The 13,116-nt window shown below is 56.7% G+C and overlaps 1 protein-coding gene across 5 annotated transcripts in view; it reads right to left on the bottom strand.

The window, feature by feature from the left end:
* ARHGAP44 (Rho GTPase activating protein 44) overlaps positions 1–13,116 on the bottom strand; it is a 167,648-nt gene that overhangs the window by 3,219 nt on the left and 151,313 nt on the right. Inside the window, exons 17-21 of one of the 5 annotated variants that reach the window (XM_038536923.1) lie at positions 10,952–10,969; positions 9,978–10,202; positions 5,920–6,077; positions 2,369–2,746; positions 478–528 (exon numbers count right to left, since the gene is read on the bottom strand). In XM_038536923.1, coding sequence (XP_038392851.1) covers positions 521–528; positions 2,369–2,746; positions 5,920–6,077; positions 9,978–10,202; positions 10,952–10,969 — 787 coding nt within the window. In that variant the 3' untranslated portion in view covers positions 478–520. The remainder of the gene's footprint in view (positions 1–477; positions 529–2,368; positions 2,747–5,919; positions 6,078–9,977; positions 10,203–10,951; positions 10,970–13,116) is intronic. The other 4 variants (XM_038536921.1, XM_038536924.1, XM_038536922.1 and 1 more) reach the window with 4 other exon arrangements.

Below are 13,116 nucleotides of genomic sequence, written 5' to 3'. Positions count from 1 at the left end.
GTCACTGGGAGCCCACCCGCCCCTGCAGGTGGAGGCTGTGCCCGCTGTGACCCTCCTGGGGACACCCCCCGAAGCCAGGGGCACAGAGCGAGCGGGCACCGGGCAGCTCGGTCTGCGGCAGGCGACCAAGGACAGAGACGCCGCGGGCAGCACAGACCCGTTAGCCCTGAACTTCCAGACCAAAGGGGGAGGCATGGGGGGGGCGCTGATGGTGGGGGCTCAAAGGCCAGGGGAGGAGGGGGGGGGAAGCCTGCTTGCGGACCTCCTCCCCTCTCCTAGCGCAAAGCCAGCCGGATGCCAGGCGGCCAGTGATCCCCCAAAAGCCAGATGAGTGGGGGGCCCGGGGTGCTCCCCGGAGGCCGGGGTGGGGGAGGCACGGAGCACAGCTGCCATGCTGCGGGGTGGGGGGGGATGGGGGGTCCGAGCCACATGCAGAGCCGAGCAAGCGCCGAGGCCCGGCGGGCTGGGGCCGCTTACCCTGAAATCCCCCTCACACGTATCCACAACAGCGGCCCTCATGTCACACAGCTGCAGGAACACCACGCCAGGATTCGGAGAAAGGAATAAACACGATGAAACGAGCACAAGACAAAAAACTATGCCGAGTATCACAATCAGGGGGGGAGGGGGGACACGCACCAAAGCGTCACAGATGCTGCACTGGCCGACATCCGGCCTGTGTGGATGGACAGAACGACAGTCTGCTGCCAAAGAACACGGACACACCATGTGCGGGGGCCAGGGCGCTGCTACCACGGGGCGGGGGGCAGCCGTTCGGGAAGGCGGGGCACCTCTGCTGCCTGCTTCGGGCCCAATTCCTCCTCCCGTGGTGTTCCACCACCTTTCCATTCCTCCCCGGGGACACCTTGTGCTCGCTGCTTCCCGCGTCCACACTGCCCCTGCCCCACATCTCTTCCCGGGTGGCTGGATGTGCTGGGAGGAGCTGCCCCGGGGTGACCTCGAGCTCTTGGTGTCACCCGTGCCTCCGGCCCCCAGGCTCACAGGGGATGCACACATCACCCTGAAGAACTACCAGTGGGAAGTGGTGCTCACTGTCCATTTTGGGGGAGGAATTTCCTTAATATCTTATAAGCCTCAGGGTAGATGTCAGCAGCTGTACCTTCAACATGAATCACATCCAAAACTAAAGAAGCCGAACAGCCAGAGGCAGCTCCCCACGATATTTACCATGTGACTCATCCATCACAATCCCTCCAATTGGATGAGTCTGATCCCAGGCATGAGAGGCTGAACCCCACAGGCTCCCCCTTCCATCCGATCAAGGGGAAAAACCTCACTCCTGGGCCAGAACACAGGGGTGCAAGTACAATCACTGTCCGAAATCCCAGCGGACCTGAGGACCACCCCGCCCTTTGAAGCACGTGGATGTGTGGGCATGTGCTCGTATGTGGTGCAGTGCAGGGATGTGGTATCTGCATAGGTGTCATGTACTTGTGTATGGTGTGTGCATGCATGTATCTAAGGGGTGTGTGTGTGTGGTTTGCATGCGTGTGAATCTGTGGTATCTGTAATGTGTGTGCAGGGAGGGGGTCTAGGTGTGTGGGGGAGTGCACACACCTGTGTGACATCTGTGTTGCGTGCCTGTGTCTGGGGTGTGTGTGCTGCCTCACCTGCTACTTGGGACAACCTTGGGCTCCTGCCACAGGATGACATGCAGGGCTGGTTCTAAGCCAAGACACAGTCCAAGGCTTTGCCTACCTCCCTGAACGAGGAAAACGCTAGAATGACTTCAGCGGTCACCACAAACAGGCCCTGAGTCTCTAATGTCGTGTGGTCAGAGTATCTGGGGAGACATTGCAAAAAAACATCCTCTTTCTCCAACCAGCAAACGGTTTTTTGCTAAATGCGGTGTCTGTGATCTTGCGCTTTTGCATTTTTGGGGGGAGGAAGCAGCTCCATCTTTGACTTTTAAACTTTAAACTGAGTAGTTGTGAGCTTGAGCACTAACCTCCTCAAAGAACCAGAGGAACACGCAGCTTTCCTGCGACTGACCCTCCTGTCAATATTGCTGGAAATACATTTTTCTAACAAGGTTCTCCCATTAGTAGGAAAAAAAAAATGTCTTTGGTTCTTAGGCTCTTTTCTCGAGGTGAGGGCGTGGACCTCGGTGTCTGCCTGGACTCTGCGCAAGGAAAGCCGCAACCGCCTCACCTGTGCTCGGATGCCGTGGCCCCTCCCGCAGCACCACCCCAAAGGCCTCCGACCCGCGCTCGACCCCCCGGGTTAGGAACAGAGTCAGAGCCCTGGGTGGGCAGCGGGCATCCCACTGGGGGAACTCCCGGGGCTGCTTTCCAGCGGCCTCACGCGGGGGGAGCGGGGATGCACCTGCGGGCGCCGGCTGCCTTACCTGTAGACATGCTCTCCCCGGGGGCCATGCCGTCCAGCACCGGGTGCTCCGCGGACTGCGGGCTGGGGGCGGGCAGGCCGACGGTGGGGGGCTGCGGGGGCGGCAGGGTGGGTCTCTGTCGGGGCTTGGGGGTGGGCCGAGATTTGGCGGCGGCGCCCGCGAAGCCGGCGGGGGAGGCGAGGGGAGGCGCGGCGGCGGGGGACAGCTGGCCCGAGGCCAGGGCGTACCCCTGCGGGTAGCTCAGTCCGTAGGGCGACGGGGTGCTCGGCGGGGTGGGGGACAGGCTGAGCGGGGACGGCTGGCCGGCCGACTGGTCCGTCCCTGCCCCCGGCTGGCCGAAGGGGGCCTTGGGTGGAATCGGCGCCAGCTTCTTGGAAACTGGAAGAGAAAACACGGGGAGCACAGGGGCGTCGGCTGCGCCGGCTGTCCCCGGGCCCTGGCCCTGGCCGCACCTCCCACCCGCGCCCCCTCACCGCCCGCCAGCAGCCCAGGCTGTTTTCAAAAATTTCACCTACGACTGCGAGTTTTCATGTCTTCCCATCTGTTCACCAATCCCTCCTCCTCCCCTGGGCCCCCGCCACGGTCTGCACACGCTCCCCGGCACCGGCGGTGGCCGGCTGCCCAGTGTCCTCGCTTCACTGCACGGTGGCAAAAGGCATCAGAGGCACAGGCCCAGCAGGGGTGGAGGGTGGGGGTCAGTGGCTCGGAGGCTCAGGGAGCTCACCTGGCCACACCAGAGCGGGGGCCGTGGTGGGGAGCACGCCAGCACAGGGAACTCTGACTTTTGGCTGAACCTGCCCTCCTCGCTGGCTCCTGGATCCCTGAGAGCCACACATGACCAAGTCCCGCCTCGACTTCTCTCTCCTGCCCCGTCCTTTCCTCTGAATCCTGTGTACTTGCACCCTGCATGTTTTTCCTTCCAGACCCATACACCCCCCCGGTGTAGACTCTGCAGATGTACTGTGTGTTACTTTGCCCATCACTGCCCCGAGCCCCCCTGGCCCTGCCTTCATTCCCCTCCTTTTATTCACTTGGTCCTGCTGCAGGATGACACATACTCTACACCTTTAACTCAAAATGAGCTGGTAAGAATGACAAAATCGGATGCCCGGGAGATCCCACCGAGGCACAAACATTTTGAGAAAGCGGTCACAGGGCAGCCCGGGTGGCTCAGCGGTTTAGCACCACCTGCAGCCCAGGGCGTGATCCTGGAGACCCGGGATTGAGTCCCATGTTGGGCTCCCTGCATGGAGCCTGCTTCTCCCTCTGCCTGTGTCTCTGCCTCTCTCTCTCTGTGTCTCTCATGAATAAATAAATAAATCTTAAAAAAGAGAGAGAGAGAGAAAGCGGTCACTAACGTGTCAAAATTAAGTGAGGGCTGCTGTGGACAGCACTAAGGCCAGAAGAAAGTATCTGTTAGGTGCTCAAGAAGGCATCAGGGACTTGTCTCCCACCTCCCACAATAGGACAAAATCCATTCGAACAATGTTGCGTGAGCTCCCTGGGCTCCGTCAGTGTGCAGTGTGGACAAGGACATGGTCTCTCCAATGTGACCTCAGGTCCCCATCTCGCCTTAACCACTGGGTGCCCCAGCGGGTGATCTAAACCTCTTCTCTGCAGCAGGAAGGTAGGTCTCTTCTCCAAAGGGTTGTAGCAGTTAGCATCGTGCGTGGAAAGCACCACGGAATCATGACCCGCGATGAAAGCACTTCTCAGCTCTACACCCCGAGGACTGGGAGGGCTTTCCCAGCTCCTGGAGCTCAGGACAGACAGTGGCTGATGCCGGGATCACTCACCGGGTGGGGGGAGGGGGGCAGCCAGCCAGCGGAGCCCCAAGCCACCAACACTCCAACATGTCTTCCCCAGCACAAGCCAGAGGAGGTGTGGGTGAGGGGGGCAGCACCACGTTAAAAACCTACAAAAAGTGAAGCGCCGGGCAGTGGTGGCAGCTGGAAAAGAGATGGTACCTCCCAAAGGAGGACTCGGAGCTGCTGCTGCACCTCTCGGAGGAGGAGGGACCTGGGTCATTCTCGGCTGTACTCCCTGCCTACGTCCACCATGCCATGGAATGGCCTGGAACGGGAGGGTCAACCTCGTCGGACACCGTGGCTTGGGCATCACCTTGCCTCCCAGGGCTTGAGGGAGCCTTAAGGGCTTTGCACACAAAATGGCCAGAAAAGTGTGTCCGGGCCACAAAGGTGACCTGCTGGCTTTGGATGAGAGAACTGGAATGCTCAAGTTCCACTGCCACTGCTGTATCCCACCTCGTACGTCTGGAAGGGAGTCTCCGCGTCCCTGCCATGTTGTCCCGGGGCAGGGGGTGGCCCACAGCACCATCGTGTCCTGGTTCTACACCTCCTTCTCTGGAGAGGCTGCGCCCGTCGCTCTGTTATACTCTCGATGCCCAGCACAGGGCTCTGCACAGAGTAGGGCCTCAAAACTTATCTGTAGGCCATCCAAGACATGACTGGGAATCAAGGGAGATATGAAAGGGCCTGGCACTGCCCCTGAAGCCCAGAGCCAGGGAGCCCAGCGGGGAACCTGCTGCAGAGCACGTGGGGATAAGGCGAACCACTCTAATTCTGAAAATCCTGGGGCTGAAAGCTGGAAAGGCCTCAGCTGAGAACATACTCAACAACCTGCTCAGGATGCCTGGGTGGCTCAGCAGTTGAGTGCCTGCCTTTAGCTCAGGCCGTGACCCTGGAGTCCTGGGATCGAGTCCCATATTGGGTTCCCTGCAGGGAGCCTGCCTCTCTCTGTCTCTCATGAATAAATAAAATATTTAAAGAAAATAAAATCTCATAAAAAAAAAAAAACCCTGCTATTCCAAGTTCGAGACTTTGCTAAGAGATAATAGAACATGAAAACAAACAAGAAAGCCTAAGTACAGAGCCTAGACAGCTCCCCATTGATGAAATGTGCCCACAGAGCAGGTCTTTCACTTTTGGAGGGTCTCACTTCAGTGGGGATAAATAGGCCTCTCTGGGGGGGGGGGGGGGTGTTCCATGGCAGATTCGGGGTCGGGCGGCCCACGGGTCAGTGTCAAAATTCTCAGCCTTCCAAAACAGAAACATCGAAGGCAAGGACTCCTGTAGAAACAATCCCATTTCCCTCCTCTGTGTCACCCTTCTAGAAACGATCCCAGGAGGCAGCCATACCAGGCTGTGGCTCGGGGCAGGGGGCTCCCACACAGGACTCCACATAGCACCTTAAGTGGCAATGGTGAGGGCCTGGCGGGGTCCGTGGACGACACACATGTCATCCAGGGCAAGCACACTTGCACGGAGGTCTAGGGGTACGGGAGGCAGCGCCCCATGTACACCCCACCCCGACTGAGCCCGCTGTCCAAATGAGCGAGATGAGGAAGGAAGATGTGGTCCCTCTTGCAGCTGGCTAACTTCCTAAAGCTCTAACGCCCAGCCTAGGGATTTTTCACGAAGTCACACGGGCTCTCACTGTCCACGCTGATGGAGGGGAAGAAGCGTGCAGGCAGCGTGAAGAGCTCTCCCCCGGCCCAAGACCGGCGTGAGGGGCCACGGTGACGTACGCACCTTTCCGAAGAGTGTGAGGGCTCTGGTCTGGGGGCGGCTGGCTGGGGCTGGCGCCTGCTTGTGCCCCTGGCTGCGTCCCTGCACAGAGCATCCCCTGGCTGGAGCCTGGACTCCCCTTCTGCCCAGATCCTGGAGAAAGCTCCTTGCTTTTAGCAGTGCTGGAACAGAAGCACACAAGACAAGAAAGCCCCTGAACTCAGGCAGGCACAGCACCAGCCCGTGGGTTGTAACCCCACGGGCTCCTCTGGGCCAGCTCTGGTCTGCCCCACGCCCATCAGAGATGCTCTGGGAGGTGACTGTCCCCTCGTGGGCCCCGGGGACCTGGGTTCTGCTCCCATCTCCATGCCCCTGGCACTCGCTCATGGCCAGCTCTCTCTGGCATACCAGAGCCAAGAGGACTTCCCAGGGTCACCGAGCTATGCGAGGGCTCACTGCCCGGTTTCGTGGCCGCAGCTCTCTGCTGACCTGTACCACAAGCAGGGGTGCACCTCTGGGACCCATCCTGGATGTCAGTCCCAGCAGGCAGGAGGATTAACCCAGTCCCCCATGGGGCTCCCAGATGTGACCCATTCAGGTCCCAGCCCTTCAGGCTTGCGGGGGGGAGGGGAGGACATTGGTCAGGGCCAATGGCAAGGAGGGCCTCTGGTGTCCCTTGAATTGACAAAGGGACACCCTGGGTCACCGTGTCCCAAAGGGGATTCATCCTTCACTGCTGCCTCTCTGCCAGGAGTCCTAAGGACACGGTACATGTTAACAGACACCCTACCCCACTCCACAGAACAGGGACAGCAAATATACAGCCACGTCTTCACTCCCCAACATCCCTCCACAGCAGACATTGCTAATTGAGTCCCCCGGGCCCACCCCGAGCCCCCAGAAGTTGCTTGCTCTTCCTCCCACTTATGTTCTAGGCAGCCCCTGGCAAATTAGGATGAAAGCTACCTGCCGCCCCTGCTGGAAACCACCTGGATTCTGATGCCCTCTAGTAGGGCATGGGGGGGGGGGGTGGATAGGAACCTAAATCCTTTGCAATGGCTACTTCCTTCCCTATGAAAACATGCAGGGCCTATTTCTTCCCTAAATTTACCTAGAGGCCCCAGATATTAAAGAGCTAGAGATATGCCGCCCCTTCCCGGCAGGGTATGGGGTATGGCAAAGGGGGGCGGGGGAGTAGGGACCAGGACTGGGGCAGCCAAAGCCAAAGTTCAATTAGTTTTCCCCTAAGTGAAGGAGTGAAGACAATGTCATGTTCAAGGCCGCAATAAACTCTCTCCTTAGGGTGAGCATCAAACCACACCTGGGCCACTGCCCCCTCTCTCCCCAAAAGCCATTTCATCCAGGGGGTCTGGAGAGCGACTCCTTTCTCTGTGCTGTTCATAAAAAGCAACCTGTAGGTCCAACACCTGTCTTTTATTCTTCCTTGGACCCAAAGTCACCAGGCACCCACATATTAAAGCTGAATATCTATCTACCCTTCCTTCCGCCTCTACCACCATTGAGAGGTAGTTAAAACAACAAAAAATACAAAACAGCCACCTGGGTGGCTCAGTGGTTGAGCATCACCTTTGGCTCAGGTCATGATCCTGGGGTCCTGGGATCAAGTCCCACATTGGGCTCCCCCACAGGGAGCCTGCTTCTCTCTCTGCCTCTCTGTGTCTCTCATGAATAAATACAATCTTAAAACACACACACACACACACACACACACACGCCACAAAACAAGCAAACAGTAAAATTTGCTTCTTGTGGCCTACTAGATTCTTCTTCCTTCCTCAGGATTGACAAGACTAGGAACCAAGAGCTCATCCTTTTCCTGCCTACCTGATGCAAGCCCCCCACCAGAGAAACAAGTATTTCCTTATGGAGCCTTGCTGTCTCTCCAGCATCGGCACAGCTGACCCGGTGGGAGAGGTGGGGTATACAGGGCTTACCAAGGAGCACTCGATGGAGGAGGCTCAGGACATGCTTGAGGACAGGTCAGTTCTGGGGACGGGTGATTCAGTGAGCTGGGGTGCAAAGGGGCAGGAGGCAGAGTTCAGGGCAGAGTTAATGCCAAGCAGAGGAGTGGGATGCAGAGGTTGGGCTTGGCTGGAGAGGGCTGCCAGGCCTGGGTGAAGAATGGGGAGGCTGGAGCAAGCCAGAGGGAAGAGAGGACCTACCATTCTCGGGGGGCGGGGGGATGCATAACAGGCAGCCAGGAACTGGAAGAGACATCATCTGACTACAAATGTCCAGAAAACAGAAACAAAACCAAAAAAAAAAACCAATGGAACACCCATTTGTATTGGGAGGAAACCATATGGGCAGAGAAAAAGAGTGGTAGAGGAGAGACAAGAACGTGGCCACCCAAGGGAAAGCCTCAGAGCTGGTGAACCCAAGAAAAAGGGACAGTATGAGCAATGGGGATGACTCCTAATTACTCTGAGCTAGCAGGTGGTGCTCCCTGCTCATGAGCGACTCTCAAGGCCAACCACCCGGGAACACCTTTAGCAGCTGGGAAATCCATCTTTGAGGGCCATTTTCAGAAATAGCTTTTTTTTTTTTTTTTTTACATCCAATCACGTTTAGCACCAAGTGTTGACTGTAAACCAGGACAAAGCCAGTAAGGGTGCAAAAGCAGAAGGGTCCCAGCAGGTCTCCTACTTGTTCACTTCCTCCTTGTCAGCCTCTCTGAGCCACAGAGATGATTCTCTGCTGAACTTGCTCTCCGAACCCTGCATCATCTCCCAAGTGGGAATGAAGCCTAGCGAACACCCAGCCAGGGCTGGCATCCTCTCGCCCTGAGCTGGAGCCATCAGCAATGACCCAAGCACATCCACTATCAGCTCCCACCTCCCGAACTCTGACTATCCATTTCCCTTTATCATTGACCCATTTCATGGGGAAAGTACCTTCTATTCATTAAAGGGGGAAAAAAACCCACAAATGCCCTACAATCCCTTAATTTAGGGAGTTGGTATTTGTGTGTGAGTGTATGTGTACAAAGATTGGGCAAAGGGGCACCATTAAGTGTCTGAATCTCGGTTTTGGCTGAGATCGTGATTTCAGGGTCATGAGATGGAGCCCCATATTGGGCTCCACGCTCAGTGTTGAGTCGGCTGGAGATTCTCTCCCTCTCCCTCTGCCCCTCTCTCTTGAGCGCGTTCTCTCTCTCTAAAATAAATAAATCTTAAAAAAAATTAGATGAAAAGGTTCAGTTTCCCAAAGCCTCCAAAGTTTTTCCAGCAGGAGCCATGGTGGGGGGGGGGGGAGCGCGGGGATGCGGTGTCGTCTAACAGAATGCACATCGGCATCTGATTTGAAGTAGCTTTTCCACTTCTCCAAACTGTTTTAGAGCAGATAGAAATACCCAGCAAAGTAGTGCCGGTCATCCCACGTCCAGGACGCCCGTTTGGAAGAAGGGCCAGACATGGCCCATGCGCCCTGTTATGTGTCAGCACGCATCTACACACTGGGACGGGCCCTCTGTCACACCTTTCATCTCTGGATGGACTCAGTCCTCCACAAACATTCACTGAACTAGTGACACCACGAGCTTAGCTTGCTAGCTTTCTTCTTCCCTGGAAAGAACGGAAACACAACCCCGGGGGCAGACTGCCCAGGTCCCCAGGCCACCCCATCCACGACCACATGACCACATGACCACCACTCCTTTCCTGATTTGCACCCATGCAAGCAGGGGAAACAGCTCCTATGAATCTAAAGGCAGAGCAGGGAAGGGGAGAAATTACGGCAATCCTGGGTTTTCCTGGATTTCAAAACGGGGAAGTCACTGCAGGCAGAGGAAGGGGCGCCGGGAGCTGGCAACTTCGCACACTCACGGCTTTAGCGAGTTTCCACCTTGCACGCGTGCTGGGGGATGCTATTCTGGGAAGCTGGGGCTCCATCTGACAATCGGGGGTGGGGTGGGGGCTGCAAGGGGAGGGGCTGGGAACCACTAGCTCCGTGCCAGCAGGATGCAGAAAGCCAAACACGACGCGTGGAAGGGGCGGGGGTGGTGACGGCATCCACGAGGCCCGGAGGGGGCGCAGCCAACCCCCCGGCCGGGCCCCGCTTACCTGGTGCGCTCGGCCCCGGGCTGGAGGCCCAGGCCCGACGGCGACAGCGAGGGCGCCGCGGGGCCGTCCAGGGGCTGCTCCGGGAGGGGCGATGGCAGAGGCGCGGCAAGCTCGGCGGGCGGCGGCGCGGGGGGCTGCATGGTGGGCGGGGCGCAGGACGCCTTCCTGCCGGCCGAGGAGCCTCTTCGAGCCACCCAGGACGTGTCCATGACCCTCACGCCCATGCTGGCGAGGGACACAAAGACACCCGCTTACCCACGCGTGACGAGGGGCAGGCGCCCTCCCCCGCGCAGCGGACACACTCAAGCACGGCCGCCGGGGAGCAGCAGCGCAGCCGCAGCCGCAGCCGCAGCCGCAGCCCCCTCCTGGGCCCCGGGAAGCGACGCTGCTCGGCCACCGCCGCGCACCAGCAGCCCCGGGCGTGCGCGGCTGGCGGCTCGCTTCCACCCTCTGCCCAAGCCAGCTGGCCTCGGGATCTGCGCGTGGAATCCAAGCTGTGCCCAGAGCAGGATGCAGCCCCTCTGGGAGCACTCCCTCCCTCCCCCAATGGGGGGTGGAGGAGGGCAGGACTGGGGGGGATGAGGAGGGGAGGGGGCCAGGGAGCAGCATCGCACTAGAACGAGGCACTGATCAGCGGGAGACAACTAAATATCCATCCTCTTTTTTTTTTTTTTTTTGGCACTGGGGGTCCAGAGCACAGGCCCCAGTCGGTCTCCTGGTCTCGCCCCAGGGCCCTGGCCAGAGCTACAGCCTCTACAGGCCACACCCGCACATCTACCCAGCAGGTAGGGGGCTGACCAGCCCTAAGGTCACTCCGCGCTGCGATTGTTTTAATGATGGAGACACAGCTTCCGCTAAGTCGGCCAAGCAACCAAACACGGCACATTCACTCTCTGGCAGAGCTCACTAAGGCATGGCTTGCTTTGTTCTCAAGAGATTGAACATGGCCTCGTAGCTACCCGAGGATACTGTACCTTTGGATTTTCCTAAGGCTGCAGGGACAAGAAACATACAGATATTAGTGTCAAAAAAACTATGCCTTCCTTTGGACACACAGGTTTTCTCGTCAAGGTCAGGGTCTGGGCCTGGGGCTTTTCCTGGGCCATGAAATTGTTCCAGTGTAGCTGGCCTCTCTAGTTACAGGGACTTTTCTGTTGGGGCGAAGGGGGTGTCCTTTATTCCAAGGTGAATAAAGAGAGAAGCTGGAGCTTTGATATTGGGGTGTGTGGAGATGGGGGTTGAGGAGTAGAGGGTGTCATAGTGGACAATTGGTCGAAATAGCCACCTGCTGGCTTCCACGTTACATGATTTAGGAGGCTATTAAGTCTTTCCTCCGGCCTAGGAGATAATGGTACTGTGAAGTCAAGACCTTCACTAAGCCAAGACCTAACGTTTCCAGTCCTAGAGGTGACACAGAGAGTGAAACTTCTCAGCGTCGGCGTCTGTCGGGTAGAGGCACAGTGGGAGCGTGGGTATGAGGGCGATTGGGTGCTTACTTCGACCCACAACGGTCGGAGGCACAGAGCTAGACACTCTGAATTCTGTCTACCCTCACGGGCATTTATTTACCTTAGAGACAAGTGGCAAGATTCAACAAACAAAAAGCGTTCAAGTTTGGAGACTGGTTGGAGCAGCCAGGATTTGAGTCCTTTAAGGAAATAAGCAGTGGGATGCAGCCTGCAGCATGGTTCAGAGAGGTTTGCACTAAAAGCTCAGCATGCGCTAGGATGGGGACAGCCCAATGACACTCATGTCTAGTGTCATTGTCATTGCTATTTCTCACCTCCCTTGCATAGCTCGGAAGAGACACCTGGGGAGCTGGGGGGTTTCGAGAGCTGGGTCTCTCTTTCCAGGACCCACTAGCATTCAAGTCATCTTGCATCTGAGGACTCTCGGACCATAAATAAGCATCTTCTACAGTAGATCCAGAATCATTCTTGGAGGCCAGGCACAACTTGTGGACGAGATCCAGTTGCATCCCCTGACATTTGAAGGGACTATAAAACTATGGGCTTCAGAATTTATCAGGAGAAGAAGTGCAAGAAGCTTAATATTCCACGTGGGGTAGGGACCAGATAGGACTCAGGTGCAATGGTAGGCGAGGAAGACACGCATGCATAATGCCTGCCACAGCGTCCAACAGAAGGAGCCCTAGGGGAGGTGGGTATCACTCCATTTTCCTTACCCTATGCTCCTTCACTTAGACCTTTCCCATTTGGGGAGGGGGGTGCGGGGAGTGCGGGGCAGGCATGGGCTCCGGGATCAGGGCTCTTGGGGGATGGCATCTACTTCCAAGGGCATCTTCAAGCAGCAGCAACCTAAACACCAGGCTCCCCGGTGATCTGGTTTACCAAGCGAAGCGGCCAGCCAGGGCATGAGGCATGGACTGAGCAAGACCTGCTAAGTTATCAGTGGCCAGAATCAGCAGCCCAGAACTAAAAGCTGAGCATACACTTCAGCTTTCACAAAGAGACCGCTGTGCCCTGTGCAATCCCCACTCTCCCAGCTCGAATTCCTTTCTTAGGGGAGGCAGCACCTTGCGTTCACAGCACATGTGCATCAAACATTCGCTGATCTCTTCAAAAAGAAAATATAAACCTCTACACAGTGAATCAATCACAAAGGCAGGGCTCTTGGTGGAGCATTTTTGATTTAAGAAAAAAAATTGGTATAAATACATGGACGTGGCGATCCCTGGGTGGCTCAGCGGTTTAGCGCCTGCCTTCAGCCCAGGGCGTGATCCTGGAGTCCCGGGATCGAGACCTGCATGGGGCTCCCTCCACGGAGCCTGCTTCTCCCTCTGCCTGTGTCTCTGCCTCTCTCTCTGTGTCTCTCATGAATAAATAAATAAAATCTTTAAAATAAATAAATAAATAATGAGCACTGCCTTTATACTATATGTAGGCAAATCAAACTTCAATTTAAAAATATATTTAAAAAATACATGGACTATTTAAATGTTTGAACATCTCCATAAAACTCACCCAGAAGACAAAAGTTGTAAAACTGCTTGGCACCACTGCCAAAGAGGGGAAGCTCTCCGAAGATGGAATACAACCCAGAGGTTATATAAGTTTCTGCTGTTTTATCACATGAAGAAGCAACAACAGCCAGAATCAAGAAACTGTGCTTATCGAGA

The sequence above is a fragment of the Canis lupus genome, chromosome 5, assembly GCF_011100685.1.
Source record: "Canis lupus familiaris isolate Mischka breed German Shepherd chromosome 5, alternate assembly UU_Cfam_GSD_1.0, whole genome shotgun sequence".
NCBI classification, from domain to species: Eukaryota; Metazoa; Chordata; class Mammalia; order Carnivora; family Canidae; genus Canis; species Canis lupus.
This window is presented reverse-complemented; position numbering and strand designations above follow the sequence as displayed.